The sequence below is a fragment of the Aedes aegypti genome, chromosome 2 (assembly GCF_002204515.2).
Source record: "Aedes aegypti strain LVP_AGWG chromosome 2, AaegL5.0 Primary Assembly, whole genome shotgun sequence".
In the NCBI taxonomy this organism is placed as follows: Eukaryota; Metazoa; Arthropoda; class Insecta; order Diptera; family Culicidae; genus Aedes; species Aedes aegypti.
This window is the reverse complement of record NC_035108.1, coordinates 45,554,752-45,582,634: the sequence shown is the minus strand read 5'-3', so window position 1 is coordinate 45,582,634 and position 27,883 is coordinate 45,554,752. Positions and strand designations below refer to the sequence as shown.

At 37.3% G+C, this 27,883-nt stretch overlaps 1 protein-coding gene and 2 long non-coding RNA genes across 7 annotated transcripts; 2 read left to right on the top strand and 1 right to left on the bottom strand.

Annotated features, from left to right (window-relative positions):
- The first annotated feature begins 2,145 nt into the window (after positions 1–2,145).
- On the top strand, positions 2,146–6,078 carry LOC23687516 (elongation factor 1-alpha). Its single transcript, XM_011495133.2, has 2 exons — positions 2,146–2,300; positions 4,260–6,078. The coding sequence occupies exon 2, from the start codon at positions 4,272–4,274 to the stop codon at positions 5,661–5,663; it is 1,392 nt and encodes a 463-aa protein (XP_011493435.1). The 5' UTR covers positions 2,146–2,300; positions 4,260–4,271; the 3' UTR covers positions 5,664–6,078.
- A 2,242-nt stretch (positions 6,079–8,320) lies between these two features.
- Positions 8,321–13,292, top strand: LOC110675505. Of its 3 annotated transcripts, none has more exons than XR_002499553.1 (4): positions 8,321–8,634; positions 8,727–8,863; positions 8,928–9,341; positions 12,772–13,292. It is a non-coding gene; the product is annotated as an uncharacterized LOC110675505 (long non-coding RNA). The 3 variants fall into 3 exon arrangements; XR_002499554.1 differs by lacking the exon at positions 12,772–13,292 and adding an exon at positions 12,401–12,440; XR_002499552.1 differs by lacking the exon at positions 12,772–13,292 and having other exon boundaries at positions 8,328–8,634; positions 8,928–9,726.
- A 746-nt stretch (positions 13,293–14,038) lies between these two features.
- LOC110675504 lies at positions 14,039–19,129 on the bottom strand. 3 transcript variants are annotated; one of them, XR_002499550.1, is made up of 4 exons: positions 18,702–19,128; positions 18,473–18,609; positions 17,994–18,407; positions 14,039–14,559 (listed from the first exon to the last, which is right to left on the bottom strand). It is a non-coding gene; the product is annotated as an uncharacterized LOC110675504 (long non-coding RNA). The 3 variants fall into 3 exon arrangements; XR_002499551.1 differs by lacking the exon at positions 14,039–14,559 and adding an exon at positions 14,891–14,930 and having other exon boundaries at positions 18,702–19,129; XR_002499549.1 differs by lacking the exon at positions 14,039–14,559 and having other exon boundaries at positions 17,607–18,407; positions 18,702–19,121.
- Positions 19,130–27,883: the final 8,754 nt, after the last annotated feature.

Here is a 27,883-nt window from a genome sequence, read left to right as displayed (position 1 = left end):
ACAAATGATGTACAATTACAAATGATCATTATTGTTCAATTGAACCTTGTTACGAAGCATTGTTTGTCAGGAGCCTTCATTAGCCGAGTGGTTAGAGTACACGGCTACAAAGTAAAGCCATGCTGAAGATGTCTGGGTTCGATTTCCGGTCGGTCCAGGATCTTTTCGTAGTGTAAATTTCCTTGACTATCCTGGGCATGGAGTACATCGTACTTGCCACAAATACGAATGCGAAAATGACAACTTTGGCAAAGAAAGCTCTCTGTGGAAGTGCTCATTGAACACTGAGCTGAGATGCAAGCTTTGTCCAAGTGAAAACGTAAAGCTTACAAGGAGAAGAAGATGGTTGTCCATTATCTGAAAATAGATGAATTAATGAACAGTCGGGCCACCCAATAAATTCAAATCAAATCAAATGAAAAAAAGATTAATATGCATCACTTACCGTACAAAACCTCTTGGAAAAGTTGTCAGGCCAAATAATCTCCACTAGCACTGTCTCTATATTTCCCATAATCAACATAATTCCAAAACTAGAACAAGCAAGATGGAGTGGCCTTTCGTAGTTTCGTTTTTCAAATAACATATCAGTTTAATTTAATATTGAAAATTACTTGAATCTACCTAAAGCTTTAGTTTGAATTTCACATATATAAACAGCAGAAAAACAACCTAATAAATGGTACGAACAAACTAAAGCTTAATTGACATAATCAAATAAATTGGTTTGTAACTACCAGAATTATTGTTAGATTTAACAAAATCCCAAGTTAGAAACAACTATTTTATTAGTTCATTTTCATTAGTTTGAAACAATCACACGTAGACCTAAGAACAAACAATATTCTAGTTTGAAATTCAACCAACAAATTGGTTGTTTCAAACTGCGCTGATTTTTCTCCGTGTATATATTACTGTGCATTGCGCGATTAGGGCTCATTCAAAAATTTAATAACGCTGAAGGGGGTGGGTGGGTGTCCTTCAAATGTTACAGCTCATACAAAATGTGTAAAATATTCATACGAAAAGCGTTACAAGGGGGTGGGTGGGTATCAAAAATACTTTTTGGCGTTATGAAATTTGTGAATGAACCCTTATTTATCACGACGGCGATCTTGAAAACTTCTTATTGCGGCGCTCATATTAAATCCACATCCAGCGGCGGCGGTAACGCGCAGAAGATATGCGCGCAATTCAAACGCAACATCAAAATTCAAGTAGTTCTTCAAGGACGCAAATGTTTCAAATTTGCTAAATCTGAAACATTTGGTGATTTTCATTATCACTGCGACGGTATATCGACATTTTCAGATAATCGCATTACATGGATTTATCTTGCAGAGCACAATATTTAAAATGCTTGTATATCGCCGCAGGTACTTCAAATCGTTTTTGGTGCCTTCTACGTGATTATTTCTGATTGTCCAAGGCATGATCGCGCAGAAGACACCGAAGCGATTTGAAGTACCTGCGGCGATCTACAAGCGTTTTTTTTTATTGCGGCGCTCATTTTAAATCCACATCCAGCGGCGGCGGTAACGCGCAGAAGATATACGCGCAAAATTCAAGTAGTCTTGGATTTTTTCGTTCTTCAAGGACGCAAATGTTTCAAATTTGCTAAATCTGAAACATTTGGTGATTTTTATTATCACTGCGACGGTCTATCGACATTTTCAGATAACCGCATTACATGGATTTATCTTTCAGAGCACAATAAAATATTCGGCGCGAGAATTTTTCGCGCCACGCATAATAATTGTTTTTCTCCGTGTACCCATTTCCTACGTGTACTAGAATAAGGGCATAAATAACATTATCAATTTCCCTTTATCGATTCTTTCTTACGCGAATATAGCGACAAGATTGAACATGTTTGCTTCAGAATGCTTATCGTCGACGCAATACTGCAACCTGATGCAATGAGAAATGCCATTCAACTTGTATCTTGTCACAAAAAAAATCACCGAAAAGAGAAACCGATCACGTTCCTCACGCCCTTATTCTAGCACACGCTCGAATTTCATCGATTCCAAAAATGATCGACCCGTCGACGGTCGAACTGTCACTTTTTCGTCGGCCGCTGTCTGGCTGGAACCGCACTCGTGATCCCACTTCCGTTTGCGTTCCGTTTCGATTTTGCGTTTCGCTCGCTTCGTGCTTGCGTCTTCGTGGTCGCCGTCACACTCGGGTGCCACCGGAGGGTAGTTCTTGCTTGACCAACCTTCGACTCGTTCACTTCTATCGGGCATCTCGCCGGAATAACATTCAATTGCGCTTTTGTTCGAGAACTTAGTTCGGAAGTAAGTTTTGGTGACTTTAGTGAATTTTTGCTTATAAGTTATTAGAAGTGATTGTCTCTCAAGTGAATTTCGATTACAAGTTTGATCAGTGGTGAAGTAAATTATCTCGGAAGTTCCTCTCTGGTGAAGCTTGTGGGTGGTGTGAAATTAATCGCAAATGGCCTGCTAATGGACACTCTTTTCTGGAACTTTTTGGTGCTGGCACGTGGCAAATATGTTTGTTGAAAAAGTCTGCCTAAGTGTTCGAAAGGTTCAACGATTACTATGATTTGGTTAATCGGTTGCCAAGTTAAAAATCAACTGCAATCTGCATATTCAACACGTGGTGATTGGTGAAATTTTAAACATTTTTCGCCCGGTTTGGCTGTTGCAACGTGACTTAAAATTTCGCAAGTGTTCAAACGTTCGAATGGCAGTGGAGAAAGGTGCTTCAAGATTCGTTAACCAAAAGAGGATTGGAAAGCCCGGTTTTGTCCCGGAAAACATGGCCGACTTTAAGCGATCTCCAGCCGAAAGAAGCATCCAAGAGTCATCGCCCAGAAGCCGCAGCCGCAGCTGGTCGCCATTTTGGATGGAAAAAGCCGAAACTGCCGGCTCCTGACCCCTCGCTCCCCTACCCCTTGGGCGTAGACTTGTGCAACGGAAGCAAAATTCGCAGTGAAATTGCATTCGTGTGGTGAAATTCTAATCCATCCCACCCATTCAGATGAGTCATGAGACGATCTCTCCGCTGGTGATGATTCCGGGAGGATAGTATTTCGAGACGATGACTGGAACGGATTTTTTTTTGTTCCCTCTGTGGATTTAATTGTGTGAGTGAGCCGTGATGTGAAAGGCGGCATCCGGTCACGCATACTTCGGACCGTTAGCGGATGACGCTGGAAACACGTAACACGTCGGCACACCAACACATCACCAATATTGCCTCTTGTGCAAATGGAATTTTTCCGCACATTGAAATCTGGATGGGGGAAAACCGGTGGTTCTCAAAACATAGCATGCTTGCAGATCACCACCGGGAGGCAGGGGTCCATACGGAAATGTGTGATTTTTACACATTATTAATTCCACCCTAATTGCTTATCCTTTTGACAGATACGTGTATTTCGACCATTTGTAGTCTCCTTAAGTGTCAATCAAGTGAATGCGAGTAACTGGCACTGAAGAAGATTACATGGGGTAGTTGAAATACGCGCATCTGTCCAAAAAATTTGCAATTAGAGCGAAATTTAAAGGTACAATACTGAAATCTATTTCATTAACTCTAGTTAATGTTATCCTTTTTGTAATTGTATGCGAATCTCTTGTGAGTTTATGAATCTCCATTCATAATCTTGCTAATGCATTGTTTTGGAAAGTTTACGCCTAAACTAAACTTCAAGAGTACAAGATTGAGAAGCATCATTCATGCATTGGAAACGTTTCGACATGAAAAAAAGTATGTACAATCACATCACAGTTATGAGTAGCACACAGATAAGAAACAATGTTTAATTGAATAGAAAATATTTCATAAATTCCAACTGATCCACATTTTTAAGATGGACAACGTTTGAAATTTCTAACGAAATCGACACTTTTTTTTGTAAATCATTGAGAATTTTCCGAAAACAACTTTATTTTGCAGTGCCAGGGAGGAAATTTTGTTTTGCACAGCGTCATCATGATTTCTAAGCATATTTCGTTCTGAAAAATTACCCTTAGTAACTGTGGGGTTATCTCGCTGATCACTGATACCCTGCTCAACGATATTGAATTGTGAGGGTTAATCGTATTATGTGAATGTTTCAATCTTTGAACTTCGTAAAGAATTGGGAATCACTGATAGACAAGCAATGGAACGGAATATCACAATTAGCACCGCGTTCTCTTTGTGTCGCAAATTCACTTGAAACATCGTTGATGTTTCCCCCTTACAAAACTGAAAGCTAATCTTCCGCCTTTCTCTTTTTTCCGCAGTAACCAACCAAGATGGGTAAGGAGAAGACTCATATTAACATTGTCGTAATTGGACACGTCGATTCTGGTAAGTCGACCACTACCGGCCATCTGATCTACAAATGCGGTGGTATCGACAAGCGTACGATCGAGAAGTTCGAGAAGGAAGCCCAGGAAATGGGTAAGGGTTCCTTCAAGTACGCCTGGGTGTTGGACAAACTGAAGGCCGAACGTGAACGTGGTATCACCATCGATATCGCCCTGTGGAAGTTCGAAACCAGCAAGTACTACGTGACCATCATCGATGCCCCTGGACATCGTGATTTCATCAAGAACATGATTACCGGAACATCGCAGGCCGATTGCGCCGTGCTGATCGTCGCCGCCGGTACTGGTGAGTTCGAAGCCGGTATCTCCAAGAACGGACAGACCCGTGAGCACGCCCTGCTCGCCTTCACCCTCGGTGTCAAGCAGCTGATCGTTGGTGTGAACAAGATGGACTCCACTGAGCCACCATACAGCGAATCCCGTTTCGAGGAAATCAAGAAGGAAGTCTCGTCCTACATCAAGAAGATCGGTTACAACCCAGCCGCCGTTGCTTTCGTCCCAATCTCTGGATGGCACGGAGACAACATGTTGGAGGTATCCACCAAGATGCCATGGTTCAAGGGATGGAACGTTGAGCGCAAGGAAGGCAAGGCCGATGGCAAGTGCCTGATCGAAGCTCTGGATGCTATCCTGCCCCCAACCCGCCCCACCGACAAGGCCCTGCGTCTGCCCCTGCAGGATGTCTACAAAATCGGTGGTATCGGAACAGTACCAGTCGGTCGTGTTGAAACCGGTGTCCTGAAGCCAGGTACCGTTGTTGTGTTCGCCCCAGTCAACCTGACCACTGAAGTCAAGTCCGTCGAAATGCACCACGAAGCTCTGCAGGAAGCCGTGCCCGGAGACAACGTTGGTTTCAACGTCAAGAACGTCTCGGTCAAGGAATTGCGTCGTGGATACGTTGCCGGTGACACCAAGAACAACCCACCCAAGGGTGCTGCTGACTTCACCGCTCAGGTTATTGTCCTGAACCACCCTGGACAGATCTCCAACGGATACACTCCAGTGCTGGATTGCCACACCGCTCACATTGCCTGCAAGTTCGCCGAAATCAAGGAGAAGGTCGATCGTCGTTCTGGCAAGTCGACCGAAGAGAACCCGAAATCGATCAAGTCTGGCGATGCCGCTATCGTCAACCTGGTCCCATCCAAGCCACTGTGCGTTGAGTCCTTCCAGGAGTTCCCACCGCTGGGACGTTTCGCTGTCCGTGATATGAGACAGACCGTCGCCGTCGGTGTCATCAAGTCCGTGAACTTCAAGGACGCTTCCGGTGGCAAGGTTACCAAGGCCGCCGAAAAGGCCCAGAAGGGTAAGAAATAGCCGCCAACTCCGGCTATTATCATCCAACTGTCTGACGCGGCCACCAACATCGGTCGCAACAGCCCCAACAACAACAACAGCAAGCAACACCCAACAGCAGCCACGTCGCGACGCCTGATCAACATCAAACCGTATCACTGCTTCCATCGGAAGGCATTCAGACGAAAAGTACACGGGATAATCAGTTCATTCCTTTTTTTCTTTGCTAAGAGAACACAACTATATATTAATAACCCCAATATTATTAATATTTAAACCAGCAAACAAAAACTCTACTACAGTTAGAGTTACACAGAACAGGAATATTCATTTTTCAGTTTGTGAATGCGTGAAGATAGGAAAAGGAGATATACACAATTTTCCTGATATGATCTAAATATAAAAAAATGATGGAAGGAAATCCGATAACTATTTACTTTTTCACATTTTTACGTTAGAGAAAGAAGCAATTTACTTTATTTTCATTTAACCGGCATATGTTCGATGAAGAGGAGTAACGATCCAAGAGAGAACGGAATTGGCGTGTGGTAATTATCGTGTTTGACACACTTACGGAACTCTACTCAAATAAGACTGTTTTCAAAAGATTTTAGATGAACAATAATAAAAAAAAAAGTTTCACATTGATTCAAAAAACACGTAAAAGTAGCGAACAATTGGAACTGATTTCCTTTGCTCACAATTCCCTTCTCTCTTGTCAGGTCGGTCGGTCGTCTTCGTCATCCGTCTATTCGTGTTCCGCTTGGGTCGTCCATTGATGATGGGGAATGGGAAGGTCTGTTTCGCTTGGTATCCTCATTGAGCATGCGTCGAGTGCCACGCGGACCTTGTGGCATCTTACCACGTTGTCAGGGTGGCAAACCATAAAAAAAATCGTCGTTTTTGTCCCAAGTAACAAGTGGTTAACGATGGCAACCACCAGCTGCCCGAGTCCCCCCTTTTCATTAATGAAAAGTAAAAGTTGTTCCACGTGTGTGAAGCGAATTTCACAATGTGGCGTAGTGTGGTCCACCTGCCACGAATCTCAAATGCCGGCTTTCGGGGCGATAATAAGCCAGAATCAACACGAGGCAATTAACAAGTAGATAAGCCAAATATAGAAAATTCGCAGTGCGAAATTCCGTTCATGTTTATTCCTCGCCGGCCGGCATAAAAGTCACCTTTTCCCATTCGGAATTTCTCAAACAGATGAAATCCGTATGAAGCAGCTGCTTGATTCATATGATTTTGATTCACTTGTATAGGTGAAATGTTCACCTATATTCATGCATTTAATGTGTACGCGTCAACCACGTTGATGATGTAGAGTCATCTTAAATGATCGTCGACATACAAACCTTATAACGGACAAGAGCGCTCCATCACCGAGTCCCCTGACCCCGTGAATCTAATGCATTTTTTGCAACAGCAGCACGCTTCATTGATTCCCAGCTCACTGGACAACGGACCGTCCATCGTTTACTTGTATTTCTTGACTGAATTGTGTGTCTGTGTATATGTCTCGGATTCGCAACGATGGGTTCGGTTGACCTCTTCTTGATCCATTGCACAAAACCTTTCCCCAGCGCGCTCTCGTTTCCTGGCGTGTTGCTGCTCCAATGACTTTCCCTAATTATCCCAATCCCTCACCGATCATGCAATTTCTTCCCTGAATAAGAGCGTGCTCGTGAGCCCCGTGAACCGTTAAGGGGAAAATGGGATCAGATGCATTATAACGTCCTCAGTACTTCAGAACTTTGGTTGCTAATCAAATTATAACTTTTGCATAATGCAGGATAACAACGGCTTGAAAGCCATGGGTAAGGGCCGGTCTACTAAGACAATCTTGGCAGTTTATTGACATCCCCTTCCCCTATGGTAAGATTTGTTGTATGAACATTAAGGTGAAGATGAATCGAAGCCACACTTCACATTTTCAAGAGCACCACCATGACCCTAACCACGTGTGTAATTCGTTGTGTCTGAGTAAACGGATGGATTCTGTTTAGCAACGCTATGATGAAGAGGACACCATCCCCTACCCATCAGTGGTGATGGTTTGGGTGTTTATTATATTGTACATTTAAAATAAAAGCATGGAACGAGCTCACCAAATTGATTGACTACAGTCGAAGCTCGTTATAACGACAACTTTTATAGCGATAAAAGCTCTCTATAGCGACATTTTTCGGTCCCTTAAAACATATTTCAAGCATGATTTTTCAAACAGGCGTAACTAACATTCGAAAGGATTCGAGAAAAATACAATGCAATATATTGTTAAGCATTTCAAATCCTATTTAAAGTGTTTTGCATTTTTTCTATTACTGTATCTTCTATAAGTTGAAAAAAAGAACACTGTTTCTAACCACTACACACTTAAATTATTTCACCGACCTCAGTAAAATTTTTCGCCGAGAACCCAACAGCTGAGAGCTCGGTAAATTTTAACGCCGAATCTCGGTACTTATTTTACCGAGATTTCGGCAGTCCGAATTTTTTGCCGAGATCTCGGTGAACGTTACCGAGATTCGGTAAACGTTTACCGAGATCTCGGTAAAAGTTTTACCGAGAATCGTCAAATTATTACCGAGATATCAGCTGTTGGATTCTCGGCGAAACCGTTTAAGTGCACTCAGAATTAGAAAAAAACGTAAATAATTTAAATTTCACGCTTTTTTGTCTTTTGTATTGTTTATACTTGACTATGTTTAAGAAGTATACTTGCTTCCCCTAAAAAGTTAATCTAAAATCGATTTCAGCTATACTATTTTTTCCGTGTTTAGCTGACGATGTCAGTTTGCTACAATCACCAAGTCAACAAACGCGTTCGGAAATTTGCTCTTGGTCGGATGTGATTTTGTAGGCGAAATTGCTTAAAAGAAAGTGTTTTTCGCGAAGTAAATCAAGTTTACAGTTTTGCGAAAAGTGAGAAGTGTCTTTTGAGCCGTGGCACCCGATTTCCTCCGAATATCAAGCGTCATCCGTCGCGGTAAGTTCCTCTTCTTCTTGGCTCGCGATTAGTTGTAACCTCAATTATCCGATTCGATAAATCTGACATTTCGCTTCCCTTTCGACGATTAGCCATTGTGGAATGTCCGGACCTCTGCTCCTGAAATAACCCTGAAAAGTTTCCGGTGGTTTCAGTGTCCTAACCGGAACGCCCCAGAAACCAAACGCCCCAGACGCCGACCACTTCTGATTGATGCACAGCAAGAAAGGTGAGTTATTTTTTAATTGTTCGATTTATCAAATAGTGATTCATTTTTTTTTTTTCATTTTCAGTGAGGGAATCCGACATCTGCAAATCCAAGCACTCGCGGGCCGCCGTTGGTCATCACTTGGTCCGTTTTTCAACCGGCGTTAACGTGCCGCTGCTCAACTACCGTAGAGTGTGCTGAGTTACTTTTGGTTTTCACTGGACAATGCTTCCCCGGACCGCCCCAGACGCCGAACCAATTTGAACCGCACCGCCCCGGACCCTGAACCAATGTAAACCGGAACACCCCGGACCCCGAACCAATTTTAACCGTGCCGCCCCGGACCCCGAACTAATTTGCACTGGAACGTCGCGGACCCCGAACCAACTTGAACCGGACCGCCTCAACACGTCAACTGCCTCTTGATTGCTGCACAGTTCTTTCAGCATGGACAGGTTGCCACAAGAACTTGGTCCGGAGGTCGCAGCGCAGTTAGCTGGTAAGTCTGTATGCATTTTAGTAAGTGTCAACAAAGAGTGACATGGTCCAAACCAGACTCCTCAGACATACAGTCAGGTTTTCTATCCGACGTTGTCACTCACTTTACGCTCACCATAACTTCTCAGATGTCTTTCAATCGATCCTGGTGAAATTTAGTAGTCTTTTTTACATATTACGCTGCAGCCACAAATTAAAAGTTAAATTGACTCCATTACTGCTGAGAAATTGCAGTGGGAGTGTCTTACAGGGAGACCTGTAGTATGGGTTATTACACATGGCCTCGATTTTTCCAATAGTTAGGTTTAGCAGGTTTATTTCAGAGTTTTTGAAGAAATACGTTAATGATTTTTTCCAAGATACTCTGCAATAATGGAACACCTGCTTTGCGCTTGTCCACAGTTGATCAGAAGGAGTTTTCCCATAAGTGACTCAGATATAGCCCTCTAAAGTTGGTCATTTTGTATGAAAAATTTAAAAAGGTGCGAATGTTTTGTCCAATACAATATAGTGTTTTTAGGAATCCTTGGAAGAGTTCATAGGGAATTTCTACAATGATTACTTTAGGATTTATTTTAGACACACCCCCAGGATTTCAAAAGAAATTCAATAATTTCTATATAATATTTTTGACAATTACCTGGAGATCCTTGGATAAATTTTTGGAGTACTTCCCGACAAGACGGCAGAAACAATATTATAACAGAATGTGTTTCTCTTATATGATTTTTTTTAATCATCAGTTGTTATTAAACATGTACCGTAGTTATTAGATAAAATCACAAAAATTCTATCAAAATTTGATTTGCATCCTTTCAAATGTATAACAAGATTGTTACAAAATGTGTTTCAATGATGTAACAAAATAACTGTTTTGCAAATTATGTTATGGTTTGTTTTATGAAAGTATCATAAACAAAATTTATTGAGGATTTATTATATAATTATTAAATGTAATTTTGAAAAAAATCTTCGCTGTAATATTTGAAGAAAACTCCCGGATAATACCTGAATTAGTTTCTTATTAATCTCCTCGAAACAATATCTTGAAAAAGGCACACATTAATACATGTTATAATGTCACGAGTAGTAATACGAATAAAAAAAATATTCATAGAGAAATGTAAGGCTGGATTGTTTAAAACATTATCTTATCACCTGATTCCTGTGTGTTCTTTATTTGTTTTCTGTTTTGATCTCTTTTTAAACTTGAGGTCTCTAAAGTCGCTACCACTTTGAAACTCAGTCGCTACCAGCCTTGTGGTTAATCAAAGTCTTTACACCTTTTTTCTAGATTTCACCAGGAGATTTAAAAAAAAGTTCGTTGATTTCTGCCTTTTTTGTTTTTTTTTTTATTACAGACAGTATTTTTGTAATCAAGAATATCTTAGGGGTTTCCCACTTATTCTACCAAAAAAAAATTATAGACTTTAACTCCACAAGGATTTTTTCAAGAAGTTCGATCCACAAGGATTTCTTCAAGAAGTTTAATTAGTGATTCCTCAGGAATTTCTCGAATCAGATTCACCAGAAAATTCCTCATAGATCTACCACAGAAAATATTTTTTGCAGGATTTCAAAAATATGATTGAAACAGTTCCTCACATCTATAGAATTCTCTCAAGCATCCTAGTACAATTTCTCCATGCATCCCTAATTTTATTTTTTGATGAATTACTCCAGGGAGCCCTCCAATAAGGATTCCACAAAACGTTTCCTCAAGATTATGTCAAAAATTCATCTTAAGGGTTTCTTAAAATAACTCAAATAAATCTTTTTTTATTTCATTTTATCTAGCAAATGATCCTTGAGTGACAGGGTGCTTGAGGGGTTGTTCTATAAATTCCGTTGAAAATCTGAGGATTTCAAATCTTTTCATAGAATATACATAAAATAATTATGCATTTCTATTATTTTTTTCTAAGACGAATTTTTTTAGCAATATTTTTTTCATGAATGCTTCAGTTATTCCTATAGTAAAAAGAGAACTCTCGAGCTCACAATAACTTCTACAAAAAATCCACTAGAATTTACTTTTTCTAGGATCTCCAGATAGTACTTCAGGGCATGTTTATGTTGAAAAGTCCTTTAAATATTTTTTTTGTTGAATTATTCTATGAGTTTCACTAAGAGTTGATCCAAAACTCTTGTACGATTTCTAAAAAAAAAAGTTCAGAAATTGTTCCAGGTTCAAAAGGCCGGTTAAGAAGGCCGGTTAAGAAGGCCTCCGAGAAATTCCCCCTAAATATACCTTAGGTTTGGTTGAGAGATTCTTCTCAAGTTTTAGCCATGAATAATATAATAATCAACCAACCCTTAGGAATGTATCTGATCATACACATTTAGCTCATTTTACTGGGAATTCCTCAACATGTTGATGGTTTGTTAATTTAAGGTGCAAATAAAAATGAAGCAAATGTCAAAAATGAAACAGCAGTTTTCGCCCTTGAAATCAACAAATCGAAAAAAAAAATAAAAACACACAGGCTTTTTATTTTGGAAATAAAACAGCTGTGTGTGTGTTTTTTTTTTTTTTTTTTGATTTGTCGATTTCAACGGCGAAACCTGCTTTTTCATTTTTGACATTTGCACCAGTTTTACTTGGGCCTTAATTAACGTAGTTTATTTAAATTCAACATATTTTTTAACAGGAATCTGTAATAGCGTACCGTACTCAATGAATTTGTTAAGCTGTTGACAAATTCATCGGAATCTGGAAAATAAGCTTAGTGTGGTTGTTTAAGAAATATGTTCCATCAATATTCATCATGATATTTTCACAATTCACTTTAATAGTTCTTTTAATATTACTTTAAGTATTCTTAAATGTCACCTTTAAAGCATTTTTGAACGATTCCTCATGCAATCGTTTTAAAGTTTACTGCAGTAAATATAAAATTTCTAAACATATATTTTTTTAACCTAGAAATTACAGGCAAATTACTTTCAAATATAATTAGATTTAATGCGAAAATTATTTGATTTTGTTATTGACATTTTATTTTCAACTCCATTTTTATCTACTTTTTTTTTCTTGGTATTACGTCCTCACTGTGGCAGGTACGAGGATACATGATACTATATGCCCAGAAACCCAGACACCTTCACCATGGCTTTGTTTTGTAGCCGCGGAGTTTAACCACTCGGCTAAGGAAGGCTCCATTTTATGTAAACTACATGTACTCAGAATAATCTTGTTATGTACAGTCTTACCGACTTTTGCAGATGAATAATTATTAATTAGTAATTATTTTCATGCCAGGAATAAGAAGAAGGTATGGTAAGGTAAGGTAATAGATGCAAGTGTTTTTTAATAATGAGAAAGTATGTACACAGTTAAAGATAAACATATCCTAGGTTTTTTTTAACTTAGCGATAATCTTAATCCTAACCTTAAAACATTAAAGAGTTATTTATTTTTGTCATTTCAGTCGGTATACAGGCGCTCCTGAAAATAATGGCGGAGCTGACACACCAGGGCAACGTCCGAAAATCAGAACCTTCAAACTTACCGCCTTTGGAGGATTATGCTTCAGTGTTTGTTAAATGGAGGCAAGAATCACCAAACGAGGAAATGGAAGTGTCAGAAGTTCCCTTCGTTTATTGCGATGCGCTACCTTTCACTGAAGGAACATATTTCGTGGTCATGGAGAAAGGAGCAATCGATTGTGGGGAAGACTTTTTCTTAGCGTTGGATTTGCTTCTAAAGGCGTATAAAGTGTTTAATATCAATATTCCTAGTAAAGCTAAGAAGACAATTGACTTTTTCAATGTTTTTGTATATAAAATCATCAAACGCAGCCGAGTAACACGAGTTAACGACCTCTGTGCTCATTTGTCCAAGGCTGCCAATGCACTTCCATAATATGTGAAATTGGAAGAAATATTTGAAAGAAGTTATCAATGAACAACTATTGAATTGAAGTTATCAATAAAGATCTATTGAATTGAATTTTTGATAATAACTCCAACAAATTGAAAGTGGAACTGATTTGAAAAGGCTTACCATGAATTTTAAAAATCGTATCGGTTTGATTATGTCATTAGAATCAGTCACATTTTCAATTTGGTAGAGTTAAAGCACTGTTTTAATTTTTATGATCGATTTTAATCAAAAACGTTAAATAAAGTAATTTTAGAATAGATAATGGTTAGTTTGTATGTAAATATACGAAAGTTATACTCCATTCATTATAAGCAAAACTTATACTAAGCCAGTATTGTCCCCAGTTACACCATGCTTGGGGTCAACCAGGCGAATAGCATTTTAGTGAGCGATTTAAACTATCTAGTTTAGATTTTTTTCAGAGTGTAGAACCGAATATTGATGGTGTTCTACACTCTGAAAAAAATCTAAACTAGATAGTTTAAATCGCTCACTAAAATGCTATTCGCCTGGTTGACCCCAAGCATGGTGTAACTGGGGACAATACTGGCTTAGTATAAGTTTTGCTTATAATGAATGGAGTATAACTTTCGTATATTTACATACAAACTAACCATTATCTATTCTAAAATTACTTTATTTAACGTTTTTGATTAAAATCGATCATAAAAATTAAAACAGTGCTTTAACTCTACCAAATTGAAAATGTGACTGATTCTAATGACATAATCAAACCGATACGATTTTTAAAATTCATGGTAAGCCTTTTCAAATCAGTTCCACTTTCAATTTGTTGGAGTTATTATCAAAAATTCAATTCAATAGATCTTTATTGATAACTTCAATTCAATAGTTGTTCATTGATAACTTCTTTCAAATATTTCTTCCAATTTCACATATTATGGAAGTGCATTGGCAGCCTTGGACAAATGAGCACAGAGGCCGTTAACTCGTGTTACTCGGCTGCGTTTGATGATTTTATATACAAAAACATTGAAAAAGTCAATTGTCTTCTTAGCTTTACTAGGAATATTGATATTAAACACTTTATACGCCTTTAGAAGCAAATCCAACGCTAAGAAAAAGTCTTCCCCACAATCGATTGCTCCTTTCTCCATGACCACGAAATATGTTCCTTCAGTGAAAGGTAGCGCATCGCAATAAACGAAGGGAACTTCTGACACTTCCATTTCCTCGTTTGGTGATTCTTGCCTCCATTTAACAAACACTGAAGCATAATCCTCCAAAGGCGGTAAGTTTGAAGGTTCTGATTTTCGGACGTTGCCCTGGTGTGTCAGCTCCGCCATTATTTTCAGGAGCGCCTGTATACCGACTGAAATGACAAAAATAAATAACTCTTTAATGTTTTAAGGTTAGGATTAAGATTATCGGTAAGTTAAAAAAAACCTAGGATATGTTTATCTTTAACTGTGTACATACTTTCTCATTATTAAAAAACACTTGCATCTATTACCTTACCTTACCATACCTTCTTCTTATTCCTGGCATGAAAATAATTACTAATTAATAATTATTCATCTGCAAAAGTCGGTAAGACTGTACATAACAAGATTATTCTGAGTACATGTAGTTTACATAAAATGGAGCCTTCCTTAGCCGAGTGGTTAAACTCCGCGGCTACAAAACAAAGCCATGGTGAAGGTGTCTGGGTTTCTGGGCATATAGTATCATGTATCCTCGTACCTGCCACAGTGAGGACGTAATACCAAGAAAAAAAAAGTAGATAAAAATGGAGTTGAAAATAAAATGTCAATAACAAAATCAAATAATTTTCGCATTAAATCTAATTATATTTGAAAGTAATTTGCCTGTAATTTCTAGGTTAAAAAAATATATGTTTAGAAATTTTATATTTACTGCAGTAAACTTTAAAACGATTGCATGAGGAATCGTTCAAAAATGCTTTAAAGGTGACATTTAAGAATACTTAAAGTAATATTAAAAGAACTATTAAAGTGAATTGTGAAAATATCATGATGAATATTGATGGAACATATTTCTTAAACAACCACACTAAGCTTATTTTCCAGATTCCGATGAATTTGTCAACAGCTTAACAAATTCATTGAGTACGGTACGCTATTACAGATTCCTGTTAAAAAATATGTTGAATTTAAATAAACTACGTTAATTAAGGCCCAAGTAAAACTGGTGCAAATGTCAAAAATGAAAAAGCAGGTTTCGCCGTTGAAATCGACAAATCAAAAAAAAAAAAAAAAAAAACACACACACAGCTGTTTTATTTCCAAAATAAAAAGCCTGTGTGTTTTTATTTTTTTTTTTCGATTTGTTGATTTCAAGGGCGAAAACTGCTGTTTCATTTTTGACATTTGCTTCATTTTTATTTGCACCTTAAATTAACAAACCATCAACATGTTGAGGAATTCCCAGTAAAATGAGCTAAATGTGTATGATCAGATACATTCCTAAGGGTTGGTTGATTATTATATTATTCATGGCTAAAACTTGAGAAGAATCTCTCAACCAAACCTAAGGTATATTTAGGGGGAATTTCTCGGAGGCCTTCTTAACCGGCCTTCTTAACCGGCCTTTTGAACCTGGAACAATTTCTGAACTTTTTTTTTTAGAAATCGTACAAGAGTTTTGGATCAACTCTTAGTGAAACTCATAGAATAATTCAACAAAAAAAAAATATTTAAAGGACTTTTCAACATAAACATGCCCTGAAGTACTATCTGGAGATCCTAGAAAAAGTAAATTCTAGTGGATTTTTTGTAGAAGTTATTGTGAGCTCGAGAGTTCTCTTTTTACTATAGGAATAACTGAAGCATTCATGAAAAAAATATTGCTAAAAAAATTCGTCTTAGAAAAAAATAATAGAAATGCATAATTATTTTATGTATATTCTATGAAAAGATTTGAAATCCTCAGATTTTCAACGGAATTTATAGAACAACCCCTCAAGCACCCTGTCACTCAAGGATCATTTGCTAGATAAAATGAAATAAAAAAAGATTTATTTGAGTTATTTTAAGAAACCCTTAAGATGAATTTTTGACATAATCTTGAGGAAACGTTTTGTGGAATCCTTATTGGAGGGCTCCCTGGAGTAATTCATCAAAAAATTAAATTAGGGATGCATGGAGAAATTGTACTAGGATGCTTGAGAGAATTCTATAGATGTGAGGAACTGTTTCAATCATATTTTTGAAATCCTGCAAAAAATATTTTCTGTGGTAGATCTATGAGGAATTTTCTGGTGAATCTGATTCGAGAAATTCCTGAGGAATCACTAATTAAACTTCTTGAAGAAATCCTTGTGGATCGAACTTCTTGAAAAAATCCTTGTGGAGTTAAAGTCTATAATTTTTTTTTGGTAGAATAAGTGGGAAACCCCTAAGATATTCTTGATTACAAAAATACTGTCTGTAATAAAAAAAAAACAAAAAAGGCAGAAATCAACGAACTTTTTTTTAAATCTCCTGGTGAAATCTAGAAAAAAGGTGTAAAGACTTTGATTAACCACAAGGCTGGTAGCGACTGAGTTTCAAAGTGGTAGCGACTTTAGAGACCTCAAGTTTAAAAAGAGATCAAAACAGAAAACAAATAAAGAACACACAGGAATCAGGTGATAAGATAATGTTTTAAACAATCCAGCCTTACATTTCTCTATGAATATTTTTTTTATTCGTATTACTACTCGTGACATTATAACATGTATTAATGTGTGCCTTTTTCAAGATATTGTTTCGAGGAGATTAATAAGAAACTAATTCAGGTATTATCCGGGAGTTTTCTTCAAATATTACAGCGAAGATTTTTTTCAAAATTACATTTAATAATTATATAATAAATCCTCAATAAATTTTGTTTATGATACTTTCATAAAACAAACCATAACATAATTTGCAAAACAGTTATTTTGTTACATCATTGAAACACATTTTGTAACAATCTTGTTATACATTTGAAAGGATGCAAATCAAATTTTGATAGAATTTTTGTGATTTTATCTAATAACTACGGTACATGTTTAATAACAACTGGTGATTAAAAAAAATCATATAAGAGAAACACATTCTGTTATAATATTGTTTCTGCCGTCTTGTCGGGAAGTACTCCAAAAATTTATCCAAGGATCTCCAGGTAATTGTCAAAAATATTATATAGAAATTATTGAATTTCTTTTGAAATCCTGGGGGTGTGTCTAAAATAAATCCTAAAGTAATCATTGTAGAAATTCCCTATGAACTCTTCCAAGGATTCCTAAAAACACTATATTGTATTGGACAAAACATTCGCACCTTTTTAAATTTTTCATACAAAATGACCAATTTTAGAGGGCTATATCTGAGTCACTTATGGGAAAACTCCTTCTGATCAACTGTGGACAAGCGCAAAGCAGGTGTTCCATTATTGCAGAGTATCTTGGAAAAAATCATTAACGTATTTCTTCAAAAACTCTGAAATAAACCTGCTAAACCTAACTATTGGAAAAATCGAGGCCATGTGTAATAACCCATACTACAGGTCTCCCTGTAAGACACTCCCACTGCAATTTCTCAGCAGTAATGGAGTCAATTTAACTTTTAATTTGTGGCTGCAGCGTAATATGTAAAAAAGACTACTAAATTTCACCAGGATCGATTGAAAGACATCTGAGAAGTTATGGTGAGCGTAAAGTGAGTGACAACGTCGGATAGAAAACCTGACTGTATGTCTGAGGAGTCTGGTTTGGACCATGTCACTCTTTGTTGACACTTACTAAAATGCATACAGACTTACCAGCTAACTGCGCTGCGACCTCCGGACCAAGTTCTTGTGGCAACCTGTCCATGCTGAAAGAACTGTGCAGCAATCAAGAGGCAGTTGACGTGTTGAGGCGGTCCGGTTCAAGTTGGTTCGGGGTCCGCGACGTTCCAGTGCAAATTAGTTCGGGGTCCGGGGCGGCACGGTTAAAATTGGTTCGGGGTCCGGGGTGTTCCGGTTTACATTGGTTCAGGGTCCGGGGCGGTGCGGTTCAAATTGGTTCGGCGTCTGGGGCGGTCCGGGGAAGCATTGTCCAGTGAAAACCAAAAGTAACTCAGCACACTCTACGGTAGTTGAGCAGCGGCACGTTAACGCCGGTTGAAAAACGGACCAAGTGATGACCAACGGCGGCCCGCGAGTGCTTGGATTTGCAGATGTCGGATTCCCTCACTGAAAATGAAAAAAAAAAAAATGAATCACTATTTGATAAATCGAACAATTAAAAAATAACTCACCTTTCTTGCTGTGCATCAATCAGAAGTGGTCGGCGTCTGGGGCGTTTGGTTTCTGGGGCGTTCCGGTTAGGACACTGAAACCACCGGAAACTTTTCAGGGTTATTTCAGGAGCAGAGGTCCGGACATTCCACAATGGCTAATCGTCGAAAGGGAAGCGAAATGTCAGATTTATCGAATCGGATAATTGAGGTTACAACTAATCGCGAGCCAAGAAGAAGAGGAACTTACCGCGACGGATGACGCTTGATATTCGGAGGAAATCGGGTGCCACGGCTCAAAAGACACTTCTCACTTTTCGCAAAACTGTAAACTTGATTTACTTCGCGAAAAACACTTTCTTTTTAAGCAATTTCGCCTACAAAATCACATCCGACCAAGAGCAAATTTCCGAACGCGTTTGTTGACTTGGTGATTGTAGCAAACTGACATCGTCAGCTAAACACGGAAAAAATAGTATAGCTGAAATCGATTTTAGATTAACTTTTTAGGGGAAGCAAGTATACTTCTTAAACATAGTCAAGTATAAACAATACAAAAGACAAAAAAGCGTGAAATTTAAATTATTTACGTTTTTTTCTAATTCTGAGTGTAGGTTGAAGAAAATTCCCTAGACTTCCCCAAGGCATAGGATATCATCACACCTGCCACACGATATACGAAAGCGAAAATTGCAACTTTGGCAAAGACAGCTCTCAGTTAATAACAGTCAGGGTGGCCAGTGAAAAGTCAATTTCAAATTCCCGGTTTTCTCCCGGTTTTTTCCCGGTATTTAAACAATATTCCCGGTTTGATGAAATGTTAAGAAACATTATTGCGATTTTTTTACCATTTAAAAAGACTTTTAAGTAAGAGTTTTTTGGTCATAAACCAAAGCAATTCTATTAGGGGTAGACGGAAATCAGATATTTTGCTGCGCATTCAAATTTTCTGGGCTTATACTGATTGTGATAAATTCCAGTTTGATATAATAGATCCGGCAGAAATAAGGACAAACCTTTTTTTAATTAGTATTTTGTCAATCTTCAAGCGTCGCGACTAATAGCGCGCTGTGTTCATAAACATCGTAAGAATGCAGCATATTTAAAAACTGATTTCGAAAAGCGGCGACTTGACGTGCGTCGCGAGTCTCACTGGCGCGATCCGGATGGGTGGTGACGCGACAATATATGAAACGACATTTTACGACGATCACTTTAAGTAAGGGACGATTCAAATATGACGTCCATTGTTTTTTGAGATTTCTAGACCCCCCTCCCCCCTCTATCACGCTTTTTCCAATACCTTCTACACGTACTGTCACACTTTCGTAGACCCCCCCCCCCCCTCCCCCTAATGATGGACGTCATTTTTGGATGATCCCTAATCGTGGAATTTGTTATAAAAAAGTTCAGTGTTAAAAAAGTTTGACCCTTTTTTATATGATGGGATCGAGTCAATCTTTGAATGAATCATAGTTTAAATTTCAAACAGTCACAGATTTGGTAGACATAAAAATGAATTTGCTCATAAGAACACTAATCTGAGAAGCAGGCTTTGTCCCAGTTGGGACGTAACGCCAGAAAGAAGAAGACAAATGAATTTATTAATTTTTCAACATTTCGTTCCATTGTCATTAGACTGATGTAAATTTTGAAGTTTATGCTCCCCTATGCTTAAACGATGCCAATTATGATGAAAATGATCCTTTCAAAATTTGAAGTGATTCGGAAGAAATTTGATTGTGCACACGCTATTTGTAGTTTATATGGAAATTACTATGGAAAAGACAAACCTTTTGTGTTCAGTCCGTTAACTGCTCGTCATAATAACCCATGGAAAAGTGAAAACACTCATCTCATGTGAAAACTTCCCAGCTACAATTTTGCCGAAGACCACATTTTGATAGGACGTAAGGATAATTTGTTATTATTGATAACTAAGTCTATATCATGCTAAGATTGATCATTCAACTACTTTCAGAGCAACACTGGTTTTTTGCTGTAGAGCATAGTAGCCTGGATTACTTTGATCTATTCTTCCCGCCAGGAGTACCACTGTTACCTGCCGAACAGTTGGTGAAGCATGCTACACGCAAATCAACTTTATAATGATGAATAACAATTTATCCTGATGTCCAATCAAAAAGTGGTCTTTGGCAAAGTTGTAGCTGGGAGGATTCCACATTAGAAGAATTTATTCACTTTTTCATAAAAATTTATGACGAAGAGGTAGAGGGCTGGACACAAAAGTTTGGCGTTTTCCATAGTAATCTCCATATAAACTTCAAATGGCTTGTGCACAGTCAAATTTCTTTCGAATCACTTCAAAGATTGGGAGGATGCTATTCACCATAAGAAAAATCGTTTAAGCATAGGGGAGCTAAAATTTCAAAATTTGCATCACTCTAATGGTCATCAGCATAGAATTTTTTATTATGTTTGATCCCCACAAATCTGGAACATTTTCTCAGGGCAATCATTTCTGATAAAAAATAACAGTCATAATTCTGAAATGAATTAGAATTTTACCAAGTTAAGCAAGCCATTTTAAAGTAAGTTAGCATCAAAGCGTCATGTATTTTGCCTAGCTTCGCTACTCTAACCTTTTCCAGTAGAGATGCTAGGCAAAATACAGGACGCTTTGATGCTTAGTGACTTTAAAATGGCTTGCTCAACTTTCACCACCTAATTAAATTTCAATCTTGTCGCTCCCTTGTGACGCCTATCCACCTATTCATTTCCATCATTGGCTTCTATAGAGTCCCTTTAGCTTTGAGTCGCATGACCGCTACAGCCATGAAACAAAATAATATATAAAGAATATGTTCCTGACTTTGTTGATTTATTCGAATTCAGAAGCCTTCGTAAATATCCACTAAAGTTCAGATAGTGCTGGTTAAAACATTACTTGGTATGCTAAATTTTCCCGGTGCTAATTGAAATTCCCGTATATTTCCCGGTTTTCTCCCGGTGATTCGAAATTCCCGGCTTTTTCCCGGTTTTCCCGATTTCCCGGTACGCTGGTCACCCTGAACAGTGGAAGTGCTCATAAGAACACTTAGCTGAGAAGCAGACTCTGTCCCAGCGAGGACGCGTAATGCCAAGCAGAAGAAGAAGAAGATAAATTATGCGAGAACTTCTAGAATCTAGAATGTCTTTGATAGATGGCACATTATATGTGCAGTCATGCTTCTCAAAGCGCCAAGGAACATTTTGACCCATGCTCCCCCCATAATACATTCGGAGTCGCGGGCCATATCAAACAGAATCCACTGTATTAGTACTTCCAGGTGAGTGAAGAAACTCGCTATCTCTTTCCGTTTGGGAGTTATTATTGTTTTTCTCTCAAAAACATGCCTACTTCGATTGTGAATATTTCTGATTGGGGCAAACATAAAAAATATCTTTTGACGGCATTCAAAAGACAAAAAAAAATTTTAAATTATATCAAAAAATTACAGATGTGTTATTTTTGTAACTCTAATAAAACACCTTGAAAATCAAATATTTTTTATCACAAAAACTTTAATAACTTTTGAACTAAAATAGATATCAGCAATATTTTTGCATGAAAATTTGCGTTTTGTTAAGTTCTAAAAGTCGTTCATAGACGACTTTGACGAGAAACTAATATTAAAAACACTAGAATTGAAAAACTGATTTTTGTTGGACCACCCTTTGATGATTAGGAAAAAATGCTCTAGATTGGTCAAATGTTGAGCTACAGAAAAACTTTTTTTGGCAAAGTTGGTCAAAATTCCAAGTTCTACCGCTTTGCCTAAGAGTATATACCAGTATTTTTGCAAATAAAAAAGTTGATTATATGATTTGTGTGAAATTGTGGACCACCCTAGTTTTGAATGACTCAGTATGAAAGCCTACATTTTTATAAACAATTTTGTAGAAGATCATTTTTGTCTAAAATTTTATTTTCATGCTCAAAATGCAAAATAATAAAGAAATACATACTATGAAAATCTTCAAAATAGTTTTAAAGCCCTATCTTTCTTATTTCAGATTTCTCGTCAAAGCGGTCTATGAACGACTTTTAGAACTTAACAAAACGAAAATTTTCATACAAAAATATTGATGATATCTTTTTTAGTTCGAAAGTTATTAAAGTTTTTCTGCTTAAAATCATTTGTTTTTAAGGGCATTTTATTAGAGTTACAAAAATAACACATTTGTAATTTTTTGATATAATATACAATTTTATTTTGTCTTTTGAATGCCGTCAAAAGATATTTTTTATGTTTGCCCCAATCAAAAATATCCACAATCAAAGTAGGCATGTTTTTGAGAGAAAAACAATTAACGAAAGAGATAGCGAGTTTCTTCCTACAAAACTACGTTTTTTCAAGTTCGTGTTTCTAGTACTTTGAAGAAATTTGAATGAAAACTCTGTTTTTCGGACACCTAACCGTAGAAAACAGCTCTAATCCATTTAAGAGATATAAAAAAACAAAGTGCTTAAATTATGCTACAACTTCTAGCATGTAGAAAAATTTTCATAGGTATACACAATTTCATATGTGGTCACCCTTCTCAAAAAGGGCCAACTAACATTTGACCATGTTCATCAAATAAAATTCATCTTTCGCGTAAACTATTCCGCCCCCACTGTATTAGTACTCCCGTTTCGCGTCTGTATGAACCTCTGTCTAATGAGACATACAATCACAAATTGAGTGTAGGTATAACTTGCTCGCGCTCAAGACAAGTTACCATAAGTCGGACGAAGCAGTGTGCGAATTAAGAAAAAAAAACGTGGTCCCACACTCTCCACGCTTTTGCTGCCTTCTGCATGCGGTTCTGTCGTGTCCCGTACCTATACCTCGTAACAACGTGGACTAGCGAGTCACATTTTGGTTTCCCTGTTGCTAAGGGGATTCCTCCAGCAGCGTGCGGTGTGGTTGACGATTGATGTTCCACGCTCTCCCTCTAATCTCGAAGAGGTGTGTTGAATCCAAAATGTGGTTTCAATTCCCATTGAATATCTAAGGAATACTCTGATGCAGTGAATTTAGCTGGCAAGCTATTATAGAGTGATTGGTTTTAGTTTTAGATAAACCAAGAGATGTGATATCTATAAATAGCATACCGACTTTGATCTTGATTCTGCTCATAATCTCTCGAAAACCAATTGACGACAAAATTCAATCCTTTTTAAAGAAACATGTGTTCCATTAGGGTTTATTCACAAATTTAATAACGCATTTTGGAATGGTCATTTTGCACACCCACCCACCCCCTCGTAACGCATTTTGTATGGATAATTTTCAAATTTAGCATGGGCACCCACTCACCCCTTCAGCGTTTGTGAATGGGCCCACATTGTAGATTGAAACACGTTTTTGAATCATATAGAGTATGGGACGAAACATTTGTATCTTTTTCGATTTTCCGTCTAAATGATATACTGAGTTATTGATCAACCGATTCGAATGAAACTTTCACAATTCTTCAGACATAACATAAATTTCAATTATGAGATGAACATGTTTTTCTGGTAGAGCTTTAATATTTTCAGATAAATGGTTTTGAATTTTTTTTTGGAAATTCCACTTCAGTAAAATCGTTATTAGCCGGCTCCCTAATAAGATTTTACTGAAGTGGAATTTCCAACAAAAAAAATCCTATTCTTGGCACTTTTGTTTCACTTCGGCAGTGGGGTTTTTAAAATCTACTGGGCTCATATTTGGCCACAATATGCGTCATATTAAAGTGCCTCTTATTAAGAAGTTCAGGAAGTTTTGTATGGAAATTTGAAAAAGTAGCAAATGTATTGTCCAGTACTGTAGGTGAAAGAAATGCTCTCTTTATGAGGCATAAAGACGTTAGACATAATGAATGTTAGGCATAAAATACGTTAAGCATACTGGACGTTTGGCATAAAATAGCTTGCATGTGTGTCATTCAAAACTTTTTTCATATCGAAAATTGTTCGGGTCTATTTACAAATTCCATTACGTTGATGGGGATGAATGGGTGTCCTTAAGATTAACAGCTCTTAAAAAATAGTGGAAAAATCATACAAAAAGCGTTACGAGGGGTGGGTTGATTATAAATTACTATTTCCGGTGATATGAAGTTTAACAATGAATCCATTATCGCAATATATGCAAGAAGATTGTTATCATTCTAAAGTCCAGTTGAATCCATTTTTGTAAGTATCCATTTATATTTGGGATGTGCAAGTGTTATTTATTTCTAGAGATGTTTAGTTTGGTGAGTATTTGACATTTTTGTTATAATGGTTAATTTGAAGACAACAATCTAGAGTCAAGTCAAAAATTCATGTCATGAAAACAGTTATTTTGCCTCTTCTGCCAATCCATTTTGATCAGCCACATATGAAAGCATTGCCGAAAGCACCTTGAAAATATTTGAAATTCGTCGAGTTGAAAAGTAAAATTTGATTTCAAAGTCAATTTAACAGTCAAGCTCAATTTTAACATAGTATAGCATTCAGCACTTGGAATTGGGTGCATTTTTTTATGGAAATATTTAAATCTACAATTCCAATAACTATTAGAACAATAATAATCCACAAAACAGCATATTATTGGGAGAAGGTCCTTTTCTTACAGTTATTAAATTGACCGTATAAGTATAAAAGAATACCCTATGATTCAAAGAAGGTAAAATGTATGATGGAAGTATTAAAAGCAATAGTGATATTAATTTTCAAATAAGCTTGTCTCGAAAGAATAGTTTAATTATAAAAGCAGAAAAATTTTCTGATAAGAACATTAGCAGCAGTAAATCCAATAATTTTGTCGACAGCTATAAAGAACAGCCTTTAATTTAAAGAAAGGATAATCTCTGATGAAAAATTTGCGAATAATATGTGTACAACCAAACTCAAAAGATGAGCAGCAGTTACAGCGTCGTTCATATTCTTGGCATTACGCCCCAACCCAAGCTCTTAGCTTAGTGTTCTAAAGGCACTTCCACAGTTCTTAATCAACTGTTTGCTTTGCCATAGTGGCCATTTTGCATTATTATTTGTACACGATACATGAGTACGGCTATAGTTCATGACCAAGGATCGACTTGAAACCGAACTAAAATACCTTCAGCAGGGCTTTACACTATGGTCACAAAAGTTACCACAAAGTTGATGAATTCTATTAACAGCATTTTCAATTGAAATTGACCTCAAAGGATTCACAACTATGGCCAGTGCTGTTAAATGTCACAATTTTGGAGAAACTAGAATGCTCAGAGCACCCTTATATGCGAAATATAACATCAGCACATAATGAACCGATAGTAGTCTGGAAAAAGTCACAGGAAAAATGCTTTCCCGATAACATTTTCCACGAGGATCGATGATATTAGAAATATTCAAATGTCAAAGTCACGTGAAATTCATGACATTTAACAGCTCTAACTATGGCAACAAATATCAAAGGATACAGTTTTGATCTCTGAAGCCCTCCTCAATTACCAAAAAGGCAGCTCACTTTGCATACGAACAATTTCAATTCAAATGTTTTTAGTTTGGGAATTATGCGTATATTGTCCATTATGTCAAACGTCAATTATCGTGCCATAATCGTATTTATGCCTTTCGACCGTTTTTGTACTCTTCGTCATGAGGGGTTTTAGTCGGACAATTCTTCAGGAATTCGGTGTTATTGTTGAGCCCAATAGGTTTTACAAAACCATTCATAACGAAGAAAACAAAGCTGCTGAAATTACAATAAATTATCATAAGTTCTTTGGCTGCGATACTATAAACTACGTGTAATTGAAAATGAGTCGCTTTCAAATTTACCGTATGGACTAAGCTATTTCGAGGTTTATTTTGTATTTATAGAAAGTTAGTTAGACACATCATTAAAGAGATATGGGAGCCAAAAAATGTATTTTGAATTTAAAGATTTCTTCCTACTAACCAGGGCTGGGAATAGTAATAGAAGTAGGCTTGAATTTCGCGAAATTCTGATGACTTTCCTGCCTACAAGCATCTGTTTAGCATCTCGAATACGCTGGCGGCATTCATTGCGTTTGGAACGGTAGGTTTCCATTAGTTGGGATTTTTCTGGATGGTCATTAGGCAAACGCTACGCAGCACGGAGGGCATTCCTTCTCTCTTAGATGATTTATTTAATGTCCGGAGACCACCATGGCAACGATTTTCGACCTGTATTTGGAGAAGTGCGAGGAATGAATAGTTGTTAAGGCCGATTGGTAAAATGCGTTGAGAAACTCTTCGATATTATTCGGAGGTGTGTCGGAAACGTGTTCGTCAATCAGCTCTTGAAATTCATAGCTTGAGGTTGTTGGTTGATGTGGATGAGTATTGGATGCAGTGGCATTTCCCTAACCTCAAATCTACCTGTTGCACGAATAGAAGTTTTTGAATTTCAGCAACAAATTTGCATGTAATGAGTAGAGATTTGTTAGAAAGGACGATTTCAATAAATATTTTTTTGATTTATAATCTAAATTTGCCGAAATAGTCATTTTTAAAATTGTAGAACAGGTAGAAAGTGAGGTTACGAGTCGCCTCTGATTGGATGGTGACCACTACTTCTTTAGCAGTCCAGAGGAATCGGTTGACTATACTTGGACTACACAAACTGACATCAATTGCAAAACTCATTAAAAAAATCAGGATTGATACGGAAATTTTGTCTGGAAAAGCCTGGATTTCCAGAACCAAACAAATTCATTGCGAATTTATTCTGGATCTTCTAGTTTGAAGTGAATGGAGCCTCAACAATTTGAAATATTCTAGACAAAGTTGGAAGGTTGGCAACGCTGGTTGTGGTAAAAGCGATTATGGCTATCAGGGGCTGCCCATAGCGTTAGCGTTGTTACGGTATACTTCGTAGATTGGATACTAACAATATTCATGTTTCTTTTAGATAATCTCATCCAGACTGCTTTCAGAAACAAGATTGGCGAGTAAACCTTGATTCAATCTTAAACAAGACAACTAAAAACATGAATATCGCTATTCCCGGCCACGCCCATCTTTACCGTAACTTGGAATAGGGGGAGGAAATGTTTTGATGTAGCACTTATTTAGCGAGCGAGAGGCCACCGACTCAGCGACACTCTCATAAGTGCTACGAAGGTGGAGGTTGGGAGGGGTAAAAGGTCATAGGATTCGCCTGAAAAGCTAGCGATCGACACAAGGCATTGTTGTTTAAGTGATTTGAAATTTATTCTTTTGAATGCCGGCTTTCAAAAGATGGTACTTTTTTATTTATTTTTATTTTTATTAATGTTTCGCGAAAGTTTTAACTACAACCCATCGATAATATGATTTATGTAAGATTATCCGCTCATTAACAAATAAAAAAATAAATAAATAAATAAAACAAAAGAAAATATTATCTTAAAGAGAATAATCGCCAAAATTTCTTGTCCGGTTTCGGCCAATTTCCGCATTCAGCATGCTTTTTTGTGAGACGT

What these genes read in the sequence shown, in the direction of transcription:
- LOC23687516 (XM_011495133.2), top strand. Translation starts at nt 4,272, where the DNA reads ATGGGTAAGGAGAAGACTCATATTAACATTGTCGTAATTGGACACGTC.